This window comes from Terrapene carolina, unplaced genomic scaffold (assembly GCF_002925995.2).
Source record: "Terrapene carolina triunguis isolate 2854851 unplaced genomic scaffold, T_m_triunguis-2.0 Scaffold998, whole genome shotgun sequence".
NCBI lineage: Eukaryota > Metazoa > Chordata > Testudines > Emydidae > Terrapene > Terrapene triunguis.
In genome coordinates, this window is record NW_020665349.1 from 455,392 (window position 1) to 476,929 (window position 21,538).

The 21,538-nt window shown below is 41.3% G+C and overlaps 1 protein-coding gene across 1 annotated transcript in view; it reads right to left on the bottom strand.

Annotated features, from left to right (window-relative positions):
* The window catches only part of UNC13B (unc-13 homolog B), a 354,074-nt gene that overhangs the window by 81,902 nt on the left and 250,634 nt on the right, over positions 1–21,538 (bottom strand). Inside the window, exons 15-20 of the mRNA XM_029913862.1 lie at positions 17,335–17,544; positions 12,893–13,008; positions 10,415–10,578; positions 8,032–8,182; positions 6,645–6,713; positions 464–553 (exon numbers count right to left, since the gene is read on the bottom strand). Coding sequence (XP_029769722.1) covers positions 464–553; positions 6,645–6,713; positions 8,032–8,182; positions 10,415–10,578; positions 12,893–13,008; positions 17,335–17,544 — 800 coding nt within the window. The remainder of the gene's footprint in view (positions 1–463; positions 554–6,644; positions 6,714–8,031; positions 8,183–10,414; positions 10,579–12,892; positions 13,009–17,334; positions 17,545–21,538) is intronic.

Consider the following 21,538-nt stretch of genomic DNA (forward strand, 5'->3'; position numbering starts at 1 on the left):
TTCCTTTTAAGAGATACAATTAAATGAGAAATAATATTGCTTAATATATTTATCAGACCATAGAAGTTTTTGTACAGACTTAATTGTTGTTTATTGATAAGGCTGGAAATGTAGTTTTACAGGAGAAGTTTATAACAGTCAATAAATGGTAAAATTACATATCCTACCTGGGTACAGACAAATTGTATCCTTCTTTGTCAGAAGGATGTTGTGATTCCTGTTGATGAATAGTATTTATTTTGCATCAGAGTATTAAGTTGTGACACACTGATAAGAATGTATACGTTTATTATGTGGGCAGCATAAGATTGCTGTTGTCTGTGACTAGTCATTTCCATGCTGAAAAGTGTTTGGCTTTTGAGAATGATGGGTTAGTTCTTCATTGCCGTAAGCAGGCTTTTCTCTGAATAGTATAAGACAATGACACACACACTGGAATATTATCACTGTGGTGGATCCTTACCTTCATTCTGAAAAACGTGATGCTGGTCAGCAAGTCCACGGTGGATTTCAAGTCCTGTAACCGCTCAGGGCTGCTGGCTGGGAAATTGTTCTGTTGGCATAAAAGTGAAACCACACCTGAAAGAGCAATCAGACGTCCACACAAACTCACAAGCCCATTCAAAATAAACATGTTAAAAACCCTTGGAAATGTATACAGCTCAGGAGCTTCTAGCACTCAAAACAATGCTCAGAAAAATAAAAGGCTTCACATTGAACAAGGTAAGACCTTTTCACTACAAGAGTTCATCTGTTTAATTAAAAAGTTCATGTGAATTTAGTGTTCATGAACGGTGGCAGACTGATAGTCATAAGAATGGCCATACTGAGTCAGACCAATGGTCCATCCAGCCCAGTATCTCGACTTCCGATAGTGGCTGGTGCTAGATGCTTCACAGGGATTGAACAGAACAGGGCCATTATCGAGTGATCCATCCCCTGTCATCCAGTCACAGCTTCTGGAAGTGAGACACTTAGGGAAGCCCAAAGAACAGGGTTGTGTTCCTGATCATCTTGGCTAATAGTCATTGTTGGACTCATCTTCCATGAACTTATCTAGTTATTTTTTGAACCCAGTTATAGTTTTGGCCTTCACAACATCCCCTGGCAACAAGTTCCATAGATTGACTGCATTGCGTGAAGTACTTTCTTATGTTTGCTTTCAGCCTGCTGCATCCCAATTTCATTGGATGACCACTGGTCTTGTGTTATGTGAAGGGGTGATGACTTTTCTAAGATGAACAGTTCCAGTTTTTTGAGTCTTTCCTCATATGGAAACTGTTCTATAACCTTAATCATTTTTGTTGCCCTTCTCTGTACTTTTTCCAACTCTAATATATCTTTTTTGAGATAGGATGACCAGAACTGCATGCTGCATTCCAGGTGTGGGTGTACCATGGATTTATATAGCATCATTATCATATTTTCTGTATTAATATCTATCCGTTTTCAAATGGTTCCTAGCAATCTGTTAGCTTTTTTGACTGCCACTGCACATAGTTCTCTGAAAACATCTGCTCAATCTATGACGACTCCAAGATCTTTCTTGAGTGGTAACAGCTAATTTAGACCCCATCATTTTGTATGTATAGTTGGGATTGTGTTTTTCCAATGTGTATTACTTTGCATTTATTGACACTGAATTTCATCTGCCATTTTATTGCCCAGTCACCCAGTTTTGTGAGATCCCGCTGTAACTCTTCACAGTGTGCTTTGGATTTAACTATCTGCAAATTTTGCCACTTCACTGTTTACCCACTTTTTCCAGATCATTTATGAATATGTTGAACAGCACTGGTCCCAGTAGAGATCCTTGTAGGAGTCTCTTCTTTATTAAAGTTTCAATCAAGGATCGCCTCTGGAGCCTTTTTTAAAAATTGGTGTTAGCGATCCTCCAGTAATCTAGTACAGAGGCTGATTTAATCGATAGGTACCACAGTTAGAAGTTCTGCAAATTTCATATTTGAGTTCCTTCAGAATCCTTGGGTGAATATCCGCTGATCATGGTGACTTATTACTGTGTAATTTATCAATTTGTTCCAAAATCTCCTCTACTGACACCTCAATTTCGGATAGTTCCTCAGATTTTTCACCTAAAAAGAATTGCTCAGGTGTAGGAATCTCCCTCACATCCTCTGCAGTGAAGACCAATGCAAAAAATTAATTTAGCTTTTCCACAATGGCCTTGTCTTCCTTGAATGCTCCTATAGCACCTCCACTATCCAATGGCCCCTCTGGGTGTTTGGCAGGCTTCCAGCTTCTAATGCACTTAAATTTATTTTTGATGTTGGTTTTAGTGTCTTTTATTAATTTCTATTTAAATTCTTTTTTGATTTGCCTAATTATACTTTTACATTTGACTTGCCAGATTTTGTACTCCCTTCTATTTTCCTCAGTAGTATTTGACTTCCAGTTTTTAAAGGATGTCTTTTTGTCTCTAACCTTCTCTTTTACTCTGTTTAGCAATAGTGAAATTTTTTTTTTGACCCCCGTCAAAGTATTTTTTATTTAGTGTATACATTTAGTTTAAGCCTCTATTATGATGTATTTAAAAAGTTTCCATGCAGCTTGTGACTTTCTTTGAATTTCCATTTTGCCTGCCTCCTCATTTTTGTGTAGTTGCCCTTTTTGAAGTTTGATGCTACTGTGGTGGGTTTCTTTGGTATTTCCTCCCCCCTATGAGGATGTTAAATTTAATTACATTACGGTCGCTATTACCAAGCAGTTCAGCTCTATTCACCTCCTTGGACCAGATTCTGCTCCATTTAGGACTAAATCAAGAATTGTCTCTCTCCTTATGGGTTCCAGGACTAGCTGCTTCAAGAAGCGGTCATGAATGGTGTCTAGAAATTTTATCTCTGCAACCGATCCTGAGATGACATCTTCCCAGTCAATATGGGGATAGTTGAAATCCCCCATTATTATTGGGTTTTCTAGTCTCTCTAATCTCCCTCAGTATTTCAGAATCACCATCACGGTGAGGTGATCGGTAGTATATTCCTACTGCTATACTCATGCATGGAATTTCTATCCCTAGAGTCTCTATGGTACAGTTTGAGTCATTTAAGATTTTTACTATACTGGACTCTATGCTTTCTTTCACATACGGTGCCACACCCTCACCAGTACAACCTACTCTATCATTCCTGAATATTTTGTGCCCTGGTATTACCGTGTCCTATTGATTGTTATCAGTCCACCAATTTTCTGTGATGCCTATTATATCAATATCCTCACCAGGCACTCAAGTTCACCCATCTTAGTATTTAGATTTCTTGCATTTATATAGCAGAACTTATAAACGTTGTCAATATTTAGTGCTCTGGCTTCATGTGTTGTAACTGACTGGGACTCTTTCATTTGACTGTTTCTCTTCAGCTCCTACCTGTACTTTATCAACTTCTATCCTCTCTTCTTTATATATAGAAGAGCCACTTTAATAAATCCTCCCCTAAGGGATGTCTCCATCTGAACCATGTGCTCCTCCACACCTGTCGGCTTTCCCCCAGCCCTTAGTTTAAAAACTCCTCTACAACCTTTTTCATTTTACATGCCAGTGATCTGGTTCCATTTCAGGCCAGAAGGCCTTTATCTACCCACAGAACAAGTACAGAATAAGCAGCAACAGAGCATGCTTCCCTGCCTTCCCCTGACAGCATATCTAGTTCTGGGCTGGAGCCTGACCTTAAGCCAACTGCTTGAGAAGGCTTTTCGTTTTCGGGTAATGTGGGGTGAACATCCCATTACACTGGGCATAATAATCACCTCGAAGAGTACAGACAGGAGGGTGGGAGGAGGGGGAGAGAGAAGAGTCCCACTAACTATACTAACTCAACTACTCATCTATCAACTATTCTATCACTATTTTCAGGTAATTAGGAAGGAAGCAAGTTTGCTGGACACTGGAGCTTTCCAACACACCATAGGTAGTAGAAGGAAATTGGAAAGGCGGTCAGTCCACACTGCTACTTTATACCCCTGGTGTATAGCACATGGAGAACTGCACAGGCACAGACTAGAGGACACTAATAGCAAAAATCTTCTGGTCTCAGATGCCTAGAGAGCACCTGCACCCCACAGTGGAGTACAAATAGGGACCAGCACTTGAAGAACAACTCTACATGCGTGGCAGCAGGGTCCCCATGGACTCGTAGTGTGCGGCAGAGTAATGTGGAGTAAATTTACACTCCAGTTTGCCATGAACTGAAGGTTCATGTAGACGAGCCCTGAACATGCTTGAGAGGGCGGGTGGGATGCAGTTGCAACAGAAGAGTGGACGGAAATATCCTTTATAATGCATTCATTGGTTTTGCTGCAAAGTCAACCTCATCCAGACACCTTATTGATATCTGCATTGATTGTCAAAATAATTACAACAGAGGAGTTGCAGAGAGATCCTATCTGCCATCTCCTGGCACTAGCTGGGGCACTCAGGTATTAATTCAAAGTAGCTAATTTAAGTTGGTAGGATTCAACGTGATCTGCATAAACAGCTAAGAAGAATAAGCCTATGAAGACAACCCCCTTTTCAAGCTAACATGTGCTTGGAGGACTCACCAGTAACAAAAATTTCTACAAGACAAGATTTAGTTACAATCATTGGGTTAGTGTTGTGAACTGAAGAGGTACTCATGGCTCAAAACATCTGGCAAAGATTTTTAAACAGGACACTCTCAAAACTAGCCTCATTTTCTTCTGCCTTACGTAAGCTAGTAAGCAAGAGTTAGACAAACAGCAAGCAATAACTGGCTTGTATTAAATAACATACATGCCAACATAACATGCTCCAAAACACCTAATTGTCAGAGGATGACTTATGTCAGAGCTATCCTTGAAAAAACATCAGCTGTTCTGTAAGAAAAATCAATCAGGAATCCATTTATGCAATCAACTCTCGACATTACAAATTAGATCTAATTACATTTTACCACAGCGCTCACACTATACTACTATTTTTGGCAGAATGAACTAACATCTCATCCAAGGATTAACTTTTCCCTCCCAATCATAAAGAGTATCATTCTACTATTTATAATTATATGCTTCCCAGTGGTACTTCTAACAGAATTAGAATGTGTCTTGTGTGCACGCAGGGTGGCTGTCAAAAGATTTCTCTCCACTCAGAACACAAAGACTACAATTCAACCCCCAAGCACCACGGGACATTACTGGAAATCAGCTTTTCTGGGAGGTAGAAAGACAGGCTTTTTTAAAAGATCTTTTTTTAAACAACGTTGGCTGTAGACGCCCTTCCAGCCTTCCCACCATGTACACACGCAACAAATGCAGATTAGCCACAAAGACATGCTATATGTTGAATAGTGAAGTCAGAAATGCTGCACCAGTTAAGATCTGGCTGAATATTCATCCCAAATTATAATAGATTGTGTATATTTCAATCTCAGTATCCTCCCCTGCTAAGTGCAGAGTATGACAGAATGAGATATTTCTGTATTGAATTATGAACTCCATTTTCTATTGTAACGTCCATTTTCTGGTTGTGCTGAACATGAGTAGCCCTTGCCCAAGGCAAATCTATTCTGATATAACCCAAATGGCTACTCTGCCCAGGAAAGGTGGTTGACATCTTGTTCAGGGACTATCATGCAGAAGCAATCATAGAGCAATCTAGGGCCAACAATTTTGATTATCTCAATTTCTGGCCAAACTCCAGGGAACAATGGATTTTCTACACAGAGGCTGGCAGGAAGAGACAAGCTTTTCAGCTGAGCACATGGCAAAAGGAGAGAGAGAGACTGTATTAAAAGGGTGGCCATTCATTGCCACCTACACAAAGTGGTGGATGGAGACAGAGAAGGCAGGAGGGAATCTGCTTAGTCTGAAATGCTGACAAGACCTCAGACTCACAGACGGGATGAGATCAGGCTAACAGGGATGGGTGCATCTCGGGAATTTTGTTATTTTTCAAAGATCTTTAACTCTAGTGCTTTTAAGAGTAAATTGACTGTGATTAAGAAATCCCTTTGCTAAACTTATGTTCCTTGTTTCCCTGAAGGGGTTAAACTAGAAACCAGAGTGCCCACAACCTAGGTGGAGCTTTCATGGATCATAGCTACGCAACTAGGGGCTTGGGTGGTCTGAGGGACTTGTTCCAGGGTCTGGGGTGGCTTCAATGGAGAGTCCCATGTTCCAAGGAAGGTCTCGGACAAGGGGACTGAACCTGGGAGTGCCCTTACAGATCCAGAGCTGGAACACTGACCAAACTCTGGCCAGCCCCAGTTGGCTTGGAAGCACATAGGACCAAGTTGCTGGGTCTACTCCCAATAGAGACTGGGCCAGGTTGTGACACCTACAAAATAAGAGCTGCTCTGTATGTCCTTCAAAGCCTACTTGGGGTTACTGCTGATACTTAACTCAAAGGGACTAGTTTATTCTGACAGTATGTTGGGAGAGTAGCAAAGGTCAGCACAGTTCTCAACCCTCAGACTATTTCCAAGTGCTGATCGAAGGGCTTGAGGTGGCGAACGTGCAAGAAAGGGAATGGTTTAATTGTGTAATCTGAAGAATTAGTGGGTGACAGAGATTCCATATGTCACAAAAATGCCCAAAATAGGGAGATTCACTGGAGAAAATCCATGCTCTACACAAGATAGCCTGAAAATACGCCATTTATAGGCACTTACCCTATACATGGAGAGGTCAATACGGAGTGAATTGTGCAGCTGGTCCAGCAGTTTAACAAACCTTTCTTTCTGTTGGTCAGAAAAAAAATATAGTAAATAACCTCATGCTCCATCACAGAAAATTAGATCTAATCAACACTCCCAATAACTAGAGTGCTGCCCAAGAACTGGATCACAGAAGAGTGGAAGGAAGCTATATGGATTTATTCTATTGTGCAAACTTGGAGGGAAGATAATAATTGCTTCAGATCTCTGAATTTACTCCTAAACTTGATGCAACAGTAATTCCAGTATAACATTAGAAGGGTCAGGAAATTTCCCCTTCATCACTTAAAGGAGACATATGTACCATTCAAGTAGAGAGAGAATACACCACAAATAAACTTATTGAAACTGATGTATGAATTCCAGCTATTGATCTGCATGGTTGCAGGTACATAGTGATCACATTTAAAAGAGAGACTTATTTCCAGACGGGTTCCAACCAGTGATACGGGCCTTAGCTCTCGTAAGTTAGATTTTCGTTTTTTTCTTGCCAAACAAAAAACTGCCAACATTTCATTTCATTTGAAACATTTTCAAAACAAAATGTCAATTCAAAACAAATGTTTGTTTTCAGGGGGGGAGTTGACCAAAATGATCCACGAAGGTCGACCCGAAATTGTGGATCGTTTCAGTGCTTGAAAAATGCATTTAAAATTTTTTGTCGAGCTCCAATCTCTACCTTAGTTGGGGCCCAACCTCTGGCTGGGTGCTGGTTCGGCACAGAAGCCATCTCCCCTTCAGTCAGATGTACTCTCTCCCCTAACAGAGCATGGCCTGTCCCAAACCCCATTCGGACAACTTTAAAAAGCCCAATCTCTACTGCATATTACAGGGAAAACAACTGAATGGGAGGGCAGTGGGGACTGGACAGTACAATCCATGTCTTAATAAATCAGTATAGAGTTTCCCCCACAAGAGAGCAGAACCTGAGATACACAAACATCAAGCGCAGCAGCTGTTTGGAGACAGACTTTTAAAGAAGCTGATAATTTAAGTTCTGAAACCATCATATCTCACGGTATACATTATCTATAGTGTCCCATGCAGTGTTCAATACAGTTTGCTCCTTTCCACACCATTTGTACTCTGGTGTTATTGGAGCACAGAAATGCAAGCATCATAATGCATTATACTGATTAGTAGCTAATCATGATACAGGATGAACAAGTCCTCATCAATTGTGTTAATTCTTCATACAGAAGAGTCCCATTGCACCATCCAAGGATATAATGTTCCTTCACCAGAACTAGTGATTCACTTTAACATCAGTGAAAGCCATAAGCAAACCAAGCAAGTAAAACTGTAACAGTCGCATAGCAGGACAGTTAACACTGAAACATACCCCAAAGTTTGAGGCTGCAAAGCGGTCAGAAGCAGACACGTTTGTGGATGCAGTAGTGTGCGCGTAGTAGGCATTGATATTGGCCAGTAAGGTGCTCATCACAGCTGGCACTCCTGGACACATGTACTTGGAGGACAGACATGCAAAGTGCCTGGAACAGCATAAGCAAGGTCAGTTATGGAGAAGACGCAAAGATGCTCTATAGTTTACAAGGTTATTTCTGGCCCTTGGGGAAAAGCAGAGCTATAGAGTTGATTCTTTCAGCTATTTCCACCCCATTAATATTAGCAACACCCTGCTAAAAGTACCACATCAATGAGGGCTGTAGCTGTAATCCAGAATTTCACCTTCTTGACAAGTCTCCATTGTCCAACACTTGGCTTTGCTGCAAAGATACCAGCTGGTAACAGCAAAATAAATGCTATTAGCATGGCCCTGGAAATGTGACATAACAGCCTCTCAATTTGGCAATGTATTGATAAGTCCTATCCGGAGATTATGCTGTTGCTCCAGGATACAGTGATTCTGAGACAATGCCTGATACAAGGAGACCTGCAAACCATACTGCTCCTTCCAATAGTCAGTGACTTCCTAAGTGGCGTGCCAGCAGGAACTGCAATCCACTCCCTGCCTTGAGTGCAGAAGGATCTGCATACCAGTATCTTTGTGCTGTACAGACACTGCTTTGATTCTTTAGGGCTAATCCTGTCATCCTGCAGGAAGTATGTTGTCTCATTTGCATTTTCTCATATAATTGCTCTCATTAAAGTGTAAGGAAATCTCTTACAGGAAATCTTAAAATTATTCCACCAGCATTTGGTCTTGAGGAGTGATTAAAGTAAACAACCAAAGAAAAGCTGTATAAATAAGGAAAAACAGTACTTTAAAAAGGGCTAATATTATAAGACATGACACAAGAGAAGAGCGTCCATGTGTCAGAAACTTGTTAGAACTTCTGCTACAAATTCCAGAGAGATTCTTTTAAACGTGAAACGGATCATAATCTCTGTGTCCTCCTAAGGCAACACACAGTCATTAGCTTCCCTGCTACTCACCTTCCAAATAAATTGACAGGGCTTTACATGAAAATATTTAAGAATCAAATGTTTCAGATAAATAGATGCCATTGAATTAGTTCGATATGGTGGATACCTTGCTGGTCTACTGGTAGTTCAGGCACTCAACTACTACTATACTATACAACTACTACTACTATAAAAATATAGACAGACAGACGGACCATCTCTCTACCTGTGTCTTTCACAGATACGTTTATGGAAGAAAGAAGGATCTCAAACTACTTTTATTCTTCTGAAAAACTGAAAAGCTCAATTCCCGGCAGAAAGCTGCGATCAGGGTTTGTGAAGGGATGGACTTTTTAGCAGTTCTTAAAGATGTAGCATAACTGGTGAAACCCATAAACGCTATATGTGAGCAAAGAACATCTGGGGCTGGCTAGCACAGATCTAATTTCAGTAATTCCTTTCCACTTTGGTTATAATCGTTCGACTGGCAGAAAATGAAGATATCTGCATGGAGAACTATCTGTGGAATACATTCAGTTCAAGGGCTTCAGGATGCCCCAGAACTGAAACTTCAACTTCAAAGGTGAGTTTCTTCAAGCTAATGTGCCTCATTCAATATTTCACTGAAGACAAAAAGCAAATGCAATACAATTGGTGGTCTGCAGGAAGAAGCAGAGTTCATCAGGAACCCAAGTCAGAGCTTTGTGTTTAGGAAAGGCCCCCAGGAAGCCAAGAATTGGACTAGTCTAGTTTCAAACAGAGCAAACCAGGTCATCACCTTTGTCAAATCCCACTACTTAAAAACTGATTGTTCTGGTTCTTGACACAGGATTCTTTGATCACCATGAAAGAGCACTGGTGTTAAATTTGGGTCACAAATACCCTTCTTCCTCATCCCCACTAGACATTTTTATTTGGGGGTAGGGATGACACATTTTAAATAACTCAGCGGTCAATTAATGGAGGACCCAGAGTCGTACAACACCAATGGTTTACCTCTGGGAATCAAGCTCCTGTTTATTTACATCAACAACACTGGATATGGCTGCTTAGATCTGAAATTCAAGGGGCAGGACTATCAGCCAGCTGTGGGTTTACTGAGTCCCTCAATCCTGATCCTTCTTTACCCACTGATTTCTAGCCTTTGAGAAAGCTAATGACTCAGAGCATGACAGCCCTTTCCTATTCACAATAAACTTAAAGGACAGTAGCCACCAGAGCCAGATGGGAAATCACAGGCCATGCCAGCCATCCTAAAAATATTGAGTAACCAACATATTTAGAACGCTTCCCTTTGAGATTAAATAAACTAACTACAGCAAGGGTTCAGTATGAGAAACACAAGGAGAGTAACTTACGTCATAGCCTGGTATATTGTTTCTATACCATAACGCATTGCAAATTCATCCACTATCTCTTGGGCTGTCTCATCAAAATACACCTTCCAGGCATCATCTCCTTTGGCATCAGGGATCTTCACCACCCCACTCCCTTGAATGTCTGTGAGATAGTGGAAGAGGTTCTGAAATGGAAACAAACTAAATTAAACCTGATGTATTGGAAGCCTCTAAGGCTGAGCGCAATGTGACCGACTTGGAACCATCCTGGAGACAGAACAGCTGAAACACCCATCTCCTATTTTTTCTTATTTGCTGGGGTTTTTTGTTTGTTTGTTTGTTTTTAATTTATCTCAGTTTTTCTCCTCAGTATCCATGACAGGATTCCACAAATTCATCCCTATAATTTCACCCACCAGTATAAATAACTCGCTCATACTCTGAGTGAATAAAGCTTTAGCTATTCCATCAGTGCTTAAACTTAACTTAACAAAGGACAACACAGACAACCTGCCACCAGGACCAAACCCAATTTGCATGAAGTGGAGCAGACTTTTATCACAAGGGTGCGGCCTGCAACTACAGGTCTTCATCCCCATGGGCCACACCTCAGTATTGAAGGTAAGGGAAACTGCAAGCTGTGGTTTCAAATAATTGTTAAGGTATGTACAACTTTGGATATGTCCTTAATGCGACTTTGTATAAATCTAGAGAAATAAAAATAAAATGGACGGAACTTCACAAGCATATTTGATTCACAAACTGCATGTCTGCCACCCACCTGAATCATACAGATGCAGTCTGCCCATAGTAAAACTACCTAACAGAACAGTGCGAAAAGTGGCTGAATGATTTTTTCAGCTTCCCCGTCACATCGCAGACCACTCACAATGATCCCCGTGGTCTGAGGTGCTCAGAATGGAAAGCTAGCCAGTCATGTCACCATGATTCTACAGCTTCCGCAATCATTCTGGCACAACAAACTTCACTACGCAGACACAAGCCTTTACCCTCCAATGTTTCAAGCTAAGAACAGCCACACGAAGAACAAGCGATGACATTGCCTAAACAAGGTGCAGAACAAAGCCTTCGAAGGTTTAACACTCCACTTTACATTTGTAATTTAATTAGATTGCAAGGTACTTGGGGGAAAAAGCAGCTCCCTCCTCAGTGGGCCAAACTGTGCAACTTTTACTCCGAGGGAATTCCCTCTGGCTGCAATGAAAGTTCTCTTGAAGAAAGGACTTCATAAAAGATGCAAGAAAGTATTTTCTTGCTCCAGCAAAATCTCAACCTGATTAGTCTCCTGAAACTTAAAAGGCTCTGTAGGGGAGATAAAAATCACTTAAAACGGACAAACTGTTTAAACTAATGTAACGGTCCTTTCCCAGGCATTCATTATTTGCCAAACATTCTGATCATTACGATCTTTGGGAAAAGGGATATTTCTAACGATATCCCCACTGACTGGGACTTAGAAAAGAATCAGTTACGCATCCTTTTTCATCCCAACTTTCAGCCTCGTCTAGTTACACTGGAAAGGCTTTCATCCACTGCTGCTGTACAGTGATCAACACACACTCAGTTCAGCAGATATTTCTCAGTGTTCCTCAACTCACATCACAGACAGATACATAAGCCTTCAGGACATTCGCCTCCTTCGTGTGTAAATCAAGTGATGAAAAATCTCATGATCTAATTAGGAGCCACAGGACTTTTTGCTTTAACCTAGGATTTCTCCTGATCTAATTATTTTAGCTGCAAAGCATCTGAGTTTTGTCTGTGATATACAGAATCACTGGATAAAAGAAGGAAAGAAATGATCTTTTAAAAAGAGGAAGGGAATGACCCTGCATATTCAGAAGGGAAAAAAAAACCCAGACAATTAGAGAAACAGATTTGCCACTGAACTAAAAAGCAAGGATCTGATCGATCTGATCGTAACACCTGCTTGGCGGCCCATTACATTTAGTTGACACCTCTTTATCCTTAATCTTCCACCTCCCAGAGGTACTTGGCCCACTTTTGCTCACCTCAAGAGAGACCAAGGATTGAACAGCCATGGACACTGGATTATCCTCTATTCCCTAATGGTCCCTAGTAGTAAAGCAGTGCAGCAGTGTGGGGGAAATTTATACTGCCAATGCCTGCACTCTGCCTGTTCAGTGGATAAATAGAGGGGCTTCACCCCAAAGAGTGCTACCCTAAAATAGTTCAGAAGACAATTAACATAATTTATTCACAACCCAGCCAAGACGAGATATCCTACCTTGTACGTGGGCAAAGCTTTAGTAGCTTTCTTAAAACAGGCAGTGCTAGCCACATCTTAATGTGCTTAAAAAGGCTTATAGTTACAGCTGGACAGACTATGGTCTTTATATAAACAGGCTGAGAGAGTTCATGGGGAAGACGCCACAGGATACATGCAACATTACCCAGCCAGGGGGTTAGGACAGAGAATGCACAGCTCCTAGCACTATCCACCTTTGGCTTACTTACTTCATGAAGGCATGTGTACTGAATATGATACGGAGCCACCTTCTCTTCTCCTTTTATTTCCACATTGATTTGCAAGCGTATAGCACCAGATACAGCAGATTTATCTGTTCTTTTCTCTAGAAAGAAATATAAGTAGTAAGTTAAAAATATGTTTCTTTGTACAGGAAAGAGCCATCATGGCAATAGCAGCACAATGCGGTAAAAGAAAAACATACGTGGAAGTCCGGGCTGACTTTGAAGTGAAATATGACCCTTCAATATCATATTTTTCGACGTGTTAGTGTAAATTTGCATTTACCAAATGAACACAGGTGCCATGACATATTTGTGCTGTTTCATACACAACTGCATATTTCAGAGATGCACAATTCAACACTTTAAAAAAAAAAAAGTACAACCCAGTCCTTCAGCTCCACTGGCACAGCACAGTCACTCAACTAACGTGCAGGTTAGAAAAGCCAAAGAACATGCTGAAACCCTTCATTTTTGAGGGCATGTGAATCTGAGAATGAATTTAGTGATCATGAAATTAAGGGACTAAGGGTTAAACTTTCAAAAGCAACTGTGATTTAGGAGACTACAACCCATTTTCAAAGCTGATTTAGACATGTAGGCATCAAAGAGCATGTCTACTAAATGAACACTAACTCTGTGGCAAGTTGGGGTGTAAATCTACAACGTCCCAACGTGCCATGCACTAACTGCCCATGTGAACCCTGCAGATGCACACTAAAAGGTTCCCTAGTGCAAACTCAGATACTGCTGTTAGACATGTCTTCAGTCTCATTGACTTAGGTTCCTAAGTCACTTCTGAAAAGGGGACTTGAGCACTTCAGAACATTTTACCTTCACTTCAGTTGGATTAAGACAATAGCTCAACTCATGTACCTCGATCACATGCTAAAGCCCTTGTTATACCAGTGCAGGCCCTTAAACAGGTCTGCAGCACCCTGTGGAATTCTATGCCTTGGCCTTCCAGGCACAGAGGGACAGTGGTGGTTTTGTGTTGGAGACTACCATAATTAAGGTCAGGCTTGACAAAGCCCTGGTTGGGATGATTTAGTTGGGGTTGGACCTGCTTTGAGCAGGGGGTTGGACTAGATACCCCCTGAGGTCCCTTCCTACCCTGATATTCTATGATTCTATGATAATCCAGGCCAATTTATTTCTAATTTATTAGCTATCCGGCTACTTGCATACTATCCCCATTTGGGCGAAGTCTAGACGCTCCTGGTCAACACCTGCTCTCTGGACAACACTCTTACGATGAAAATGTCTTTAAAGAAATTAATCAAGAAAACACATTTAAAAGTCTCATTCTTATCACCCAAAATGTTTTCTACCTTAAATTACTTTGCAGCACAACCTCCTTTACTACTACATGAGTCAACAACGCGATGCTGTTGCGAAAAAAGCAAATGCAATTTTGGGTTGCACCAACAGAGGCATAGCGTGCAAGTCACAGGAGGTGATCGTACCACTCCACTCAACGCTGATTAGGCCTCAGCTGGAGAACTGTGTCCAATTTTGGTCACCAATGTAGAGAGAGAAAGGATGTAGAGAAACTGGAAAGGATCGAGAGGCAAGTGACAAGGATGATCAGAGGGATGGAATTCAAGCCATACGAGCAAAGGCTGAAAGAACTGGATATGTTTAGTTTGGAAAAGAGGAGATTAAGGGGAGACATGAGATCTGTCTTCAAATACTTGAAAGGCCGCTATAAAAAAGATGGAGAAAAGTTGTTCTCTCTTGCCATGGGGGGCAGGACAAGAGGCAATGGGTTCAAACTACAGCACAGCAGATTTAGATTAAATCTCAGGATACACTTCCTAACGGTAAGAACAGTAGAACAATAGAATAAACTGCCTCAGGAAGTTGTGGAATCTCCTTCACTGGAGGTTTTTATAAAGAGTCTGGACAGCCAGCTGTCTTGGACACAACAAATCCTGCAGATTGGCAGGGGGGTAGACTAGATGACCCTTGCAGTCCCGTCTAACCCTACAATTCTACAGTAACGACAGGAGTAGTGAACTCATGGAACAAGAAGGAGTTGCCGCCTCTTCAAGCCTTGGAACACAGTGAAATGAATTGTAAGCCACTCCTCTGTCAGCACATCTCCGATGCTGTGGCAGGAAAGGACTAAAAGCTACCAACTACAATTTAGCAGAGCATTAGAAATGTTTGCTGGCAGTCAAGCCTGTCCCAAATTCAAACATATGTCTAGAGCTTTGCAACAGAACAGATGTGTCTAACAGAGCATTTTCCTCTACACAAAATTTGAATGTTCCTCAATTATTGCTGCACAAGAAAAACAGTTAACAATGCTAAAAATAGAGGTGTTAAATGCTTCCACCATGTAAGCACATACTGCTCTAGGATGTGAGGACATTATACCCACTGATTCCCATCTTCATCACTTCCATTAACGTGGCCAGGGTACAACAGAAGGTAACATGCCTCAGGTCCAAGTTTCCAGACTTTAAACCCACTTCTCCACAATCCTAGTGACCCACACAGGCTGCCCATCAACCCCGGCAACAATTTCAAAAATGAATGCTCCTTTGTAGTGCAGTAAATAAAGTCTGTTATAACTTCAGAAATCTATAAAATATACCTGCCTGCATCCCTAATCTGGGCTAATCAAAAAATCAAAAACCAAATTCCCATTACAGATGACTAAAGCGCTGAGGGTTAGGATTATTGAGACTATCCAGTGCTGAGTTTCTTTGCACATTGACAACCAGTGGGACTTTGAGAGTGGAATTGACTACACTGTCTTTAAATTACTCTGGTCAGAATTCACTGAAGGATCCTTTCATACAGACTTAACAGAACGAACTATTTCATTCCACCTACAGATCTTTTTGGAATGAACCCTCACCTCCCGATCCTGCTCAATTAATTGACCACTAAAATGAGGAACAGTGGGAATCCACAATGTCTGGGGTATGGCCATCTTATTTTTGCCAGTCTGGATCTCAGAATTCTTCTCTGCTGGTCCTTCGTGCCTTTTCCAACACTCTGCAAGGGAGCAGCATCTTTAATAGGTTACTAACTCCTCTGAGCTTTACTTAACTTTTCTTGCTATGAGGAGAAACATCCTCCACTAAGATGTCCTCTGTGTCCTCACATGAGTCTTCAAGATTCCCCACTTTCCTGCGTCTCACTTTTTTTTTTTTATAAACTATAAACCAAACTCTTGGTGAAATGTGCTCATCTAACAGCCCTTGAGATTGAAAGCCTGTTTATTCACAATGTAGGTACAGCATAGGCCCTGGCAACTCGTACCCCACAAGGAGCACCTCAAAGGATGAGAGAGGAGTTCAGACGCTGGTTTCTCTGAGTAAGCATCCAACAAACAAATTAATTCCAACTGAGGACCACCTGTGTCTGCTAAGAAGTGGACTGAAATTCAATACTTTATTTCTTATAGGCCAGTGAACAGTTCTCTAATGCTTAAAACTTTCAGTTATCTATCATTTGGGGGCAGATTTGAACTGATGACCCACAAGTGAAAGATGCCATATCCCATTCCCCAGTCAGTCAATCTGCCATCCCCAAAGCCCTCTTACTTCTGTTAAGCAACATAAAGAACTCTCTCCTCCATTCTCAGCCCAGGCAGAACAGAAGAGAGTCTAAGAACAAAAACTGAACCTACATCTCCCACACAGCTGTACAGAATAGTAATCACTGGGCCAACTGGGGAGGCCAGAGGAAAATGTCAGCCCAGTACAGATGTCAAAGTTTGTCCCTACTCCATCTGCAAACTCAATTCTTTAAAAGCAGCTTCTCCTTCAGCCACTCTGGAGACACTGCTCCCACTCCCAGAAACACACATTTGGGACCCTGTGAGAGGCAGCATTAGGATGAAGGCAGTTGGTAAATCTTCAAAATTATTTCCCATCCCCATGCACACATACGGTCACTGCTCAGTTACAACTCACCCACTTACAGTCGGGAGGCGAGGGGGGAGAAACCATCACCACCTCCTCCTCTTTCCCCATTTTGTGAATGGCCCCCCTACATCTCAAAAAACGTGTGTGGCCAAAACTACTTGGCAAATTTGTGTCAAATTCACGAATAGTTTCGGGTCAACCAAAACTATATTTTTTAGCAAATCTACTATTCATGGAAAAAATGTCACCCAGCTCTAGTGATTAAAAACGTTTGCAAAGAGAAAACACTCTGCGCCTTTATGATTCTCCAAAGAGCAAGTATTGTCCCACATTTTTCACTGGGAAGACCATCGCCTGATAGCCCTCCCGACAGCACACCCCCACACCTTCTCAAAGTCACACGTTCTTTGGAAATTACACTAATGCACACATAGGATTATGATAGCTACTAACCCAAACAGGCCTCATTTAGTAAGGAAAGTTCCATACATTTTTAAGCAAAACCAAGGATTGTAATCTAAATTAGAGGACTGAAAAGCTACTCACCAAGATTGTACCATACATCCATCTCTCCACTCAGTGTGCGGACTTCGATGATGGTCTGCCCCAAGAAATCGTCCGACTCACGTTTCAGCCTCTGCTTGACACGAGACTTAATGTCATCATCCTCATCCCAGACGCGCACTTTGATCCGATCCGAGGAGTTATGGCACTCACTGTGAACAAGACAAGCAAGTACAGATGGGTGACCAGCCACTGAATCAAAGAGTCTAGAGTGCATGGTTTTACAGCATGACTGACCGTTCTATGATATTCTTTTAGTGGTATTCGTCTGATAGATGTTCATTCACATTGGCAGCTGATGGTGAAGGATGTGAGATGCAAATAAAATTTAAGTACTCAACAGGAATTGGGCTACAGAGAGTTTTTGAAGGCCTTCTGCTACAATGTAGCCATAAAACTCTGAGGACTCTGACCACTGTCAGGGACTGCTAGTGGATACTACATGCAGCTTAGTGACTTGATTATAGTGTATCAGTCAGAGGTTCAAACTTCTGTTAAACAACAAAGAACTCTCTCCATTCCCCTCTCCTCGCCAAGCAAGACTCAAACGGAGGCCATTAACTTAATTTTGTTTGAGACTTTATTAGTGTCACTAGCAAAGCAACAGTGTACTAATGCACAAAACAATAGTCAGGGAGATGATATAATACTGGTTGTGTGTGGGAGGAAGGGATGGGACACAGCCGCTCTAATGAAGTTGGTATTTAAGAGCTACAACATGCCCCAGGCAGGGAACTAAAGAAATCTCCTTCAAAAAGGCAGCTTCGTTCTCAGTTGAATCTTCACAACTGATCTGATGCTGAGAAAAAAAAAAATCTCAGTTATCCTAAAACCTAAATAAGCAGGTGACCTGCACAACACACAGAGGAAGCGAGAGAACTCAAAAGCTACAGGGACACAGTGGATAGAGAGATCTTGTAACAAAAGCCCTGCTCATTTATTGGGCATGTGATATGATAAAGCAATTTGAATGCTCATATACGACCATGACAAGGGTGATTACTCACCATAACCGTTACAAATGTCTGGCCTCACCAGAAAAAAAAAAAAAAAAAAAGTGGTGTCTGAAAATATGGCAATTCCTGCTGGAGGTCTATGTTCTAGCCTTTTCAAACCTACTGCATCTGTTGCTAAGCAACAGGGGGAGAATGAACAAGGAGAGAGAATTGGGTCAAAAGAGATTTGCTAAGCCAAGTCAGTGAAATGTGGCAGCAACCGTGGTGTTTACATGTTACCTACCAAGAACTCATTTGGCCTCCCATTGCCATCTATTGTGTTTTAGGATTCATTAACAGACAGCTAATGCAGAAGAGCTCACTGTGAATTAAATGGAGAAATGCAGAGGCAATTTTAGGTTGTCCTGATCATTTACTGTTGTTTGAAAACCAACCCCTGTTCTGCATTCCTCAAGGGACTCAAAGTACCATTTAGAATACAGAAAACAGATGTTTCAATCAATATTTCTCTGTTTTTAATTCTTTTCTTCCCACCTGTAAACATGTGCAGGTGGTTAAGATGATTTGTGGCACGGTTGCTGAAGAGGAGATGCTAAGATTGTTGGTTCTTCCTCTAGCTCTCAAACCTATTTGGGCATGTTGCCATCTCTGTAGGCCCGGCAGAATAAGTGGCTATACACCAAAAATTCTTCATAACCAAAACAAATATTATAAGAAACTCTCTCTCAGTACCCTAGGGGCAGATTTGCAAAGGTATTTAGTTGCCCAGAGATGCAGACAGACATGCATAGTGGGATTTTCACACGCTCCTAAGCAAGTTAGGTCCTTAACTCGCATTGACAGCATTTTTCGGTGCCAAAGTACTTCGGTTAACCTGGCCCTAGGTCTTGACCCTCTACTACAGTCTGTCAAAGGTACTGCTTCTTTAGGAAAATACTGAAGCTGATTTGACCTAGTTTGATCCGCACTGTGTGCCTTTTAAACCTGAACGTGCACCACATGAGGTACCTGGAATAACGGTGTTCTCTTTCTTGACTTACAATAGGGGACCGCGCAGCACCACAATCACCGCAGAATGTCACGTGGTGAGTTTTCAGTGGTACCAACTGGATCTGTAAACCTCAAGACTGTTACTGTCTCTAGCATACACACCTTTCCCAGAGGGATGCTACTATTTTTGTGGGGCTTCTTCAACTTTGTATTTCCTCTCCTGGCTCTGTACCAGAGTGATTCACCAGAGCTATCTGTGCTGTTAAACACCTGAACCTGGGGGGCGAGGCGGGGGAGTTAAGGCAGAGTAAACCTATAGGATCTGCAGTCTTTGTTATTGTTGAACCAAGACAGCCAGGCTGTCAGCCCCACTTTCTACAGAAACGAGAGCTCAGATTCAACTCAAACACGTTTATTGTCTGGGAGATGAAGGACAATGCTCCCTTTTAAATTGAAACAGCATAAACCCAGTCTTGTGGAGTCTGAACATATATTGTAGTGATATAGAATGTCCCCATAATGCAGGAGGCAGCACCTCTCTAACACTCTCCAGCGCTTGCTGCACTTTTTACGTTCCTGTTTTCTCTTTTTTAAATATATTTACATTAGTTGGAGTGTTTTTATTAGTGACTGTTTGTGAAGTTTCACCTCGATTGTGTAGCTTTATTGAATTATTTAAAATAAAGTTTTCAATAAAAATAATGTACAAAAAACAGAGGTAAAAAAAGAATAAAAAAAGAAGATGAAACTGCTTCCAAAAGGGTGTTTTCAGTGGTGGTCTAAATTAGCTGCTACCACTCAAGAAAGTGATATTGGCGTCATTGTGGATAGTTCTCTGAAAACATCCACTCAATGTGCAGCGGCCGTCAAAAAAGCAAACAGAATGTTGGGAATCATTAAGAACGGGATAGATAATAAGACAGAAAATATCATATTGCCTCTATATAAATCTATGGTCCGCCCACATCTTGAATACTGTGTGCAGATGTGGTCGCCCCATCTCAAAAAGGATATTTGAATTGGAAAAAGTTCAGAAAAGGGCAACAAAAATTATTAGGGATATGGAACGGCTTCCATATGAGAAGAGATCAATCAAACTGGGGCTTTTCCAAGCTGAAAAGAGACAACTAAGGGGGATATGATAGAGGTCTATAAAATCATGACTGTGTGGAGAAAGTGAATAAGGAAGTGTTATTAACTCCTTCTCATAACAAAAGAACTAGAGGTCACCAAATGAAATTAATAGGCAGCAGGTTTAAAATGAATGAAAGAAATATTTCTTCACTCAACACACAGTAAAAGGAACTAGGTAAGTTCATGGAGGACAGGTCCATCAATGGCTATTAGCCAGGATGGACAGGGATGGTGTCCCTAGCCTCTGTTTGCCAGAAGCTGGGAATGGGCGACAGGGGATGGATCACTTGATGATTCCTTGTTCTGTTGATTCCCTCTGGGGCATCGGGCATTGGCCACTGTTGGGAGACAGCATACTGGGCTAGATGGACCTTCGGTCTGACACAGTCTGGCTGTTCTTATGGGAGGGAGGGAAATTGGTGAAACTGTGACTTAATGCATCCTTTTCACAAATAAGAGTTTCCCTTGCTTATGCCATTATCATTTATTTATTATTTCAATTCCTGTAGCACTCTGAGGGCCCAATTAGACTGAGGACTCCATTGTGCTTAGTATAGTGCAAACGCATTGGAAGACACCGTCCCTGCTCTGAAGAGTTTACAGTTAGAGCTGGTCAGGAATTTGACAAAATATTCATCAGAAACTGCAATTTCATTGACATCAAAACTGTTTGTGGAGAAGGGTCGGCGTCTATGAATTTCCTGATTCAAACAACATTTTGGAAATTGTCAAAAAACATCCAGTTTCAACATTTTTTAAATGAAATGTTCCATTTTAGAGTTCAAAACAACTTTTTAATTCAAAATTTCAGTTTATTTATAGTCTAAAATGGTAAACAAATTAAAAAGGGAGGACAAGGGAAAGAGGAATAGTTACACAGATTTAAATAGGCCAGCTAAGCACATAGCTAAATGATTGAGTCATTTGAAATATATAAATTACAAGGTAAAATTAAAAGGATAAATATCCAAAATGCCTAGCGAGCATTTATATAGCCATTTGGCACTAGTATTTCCTTTAGGATCCATGGCAGCAGTGGCTGTGGAGGAGAGTTTTGAGAGTGGTGGTCGGAGACTCTCTGCTGAGGGGGACGGAGGCGCCCATCT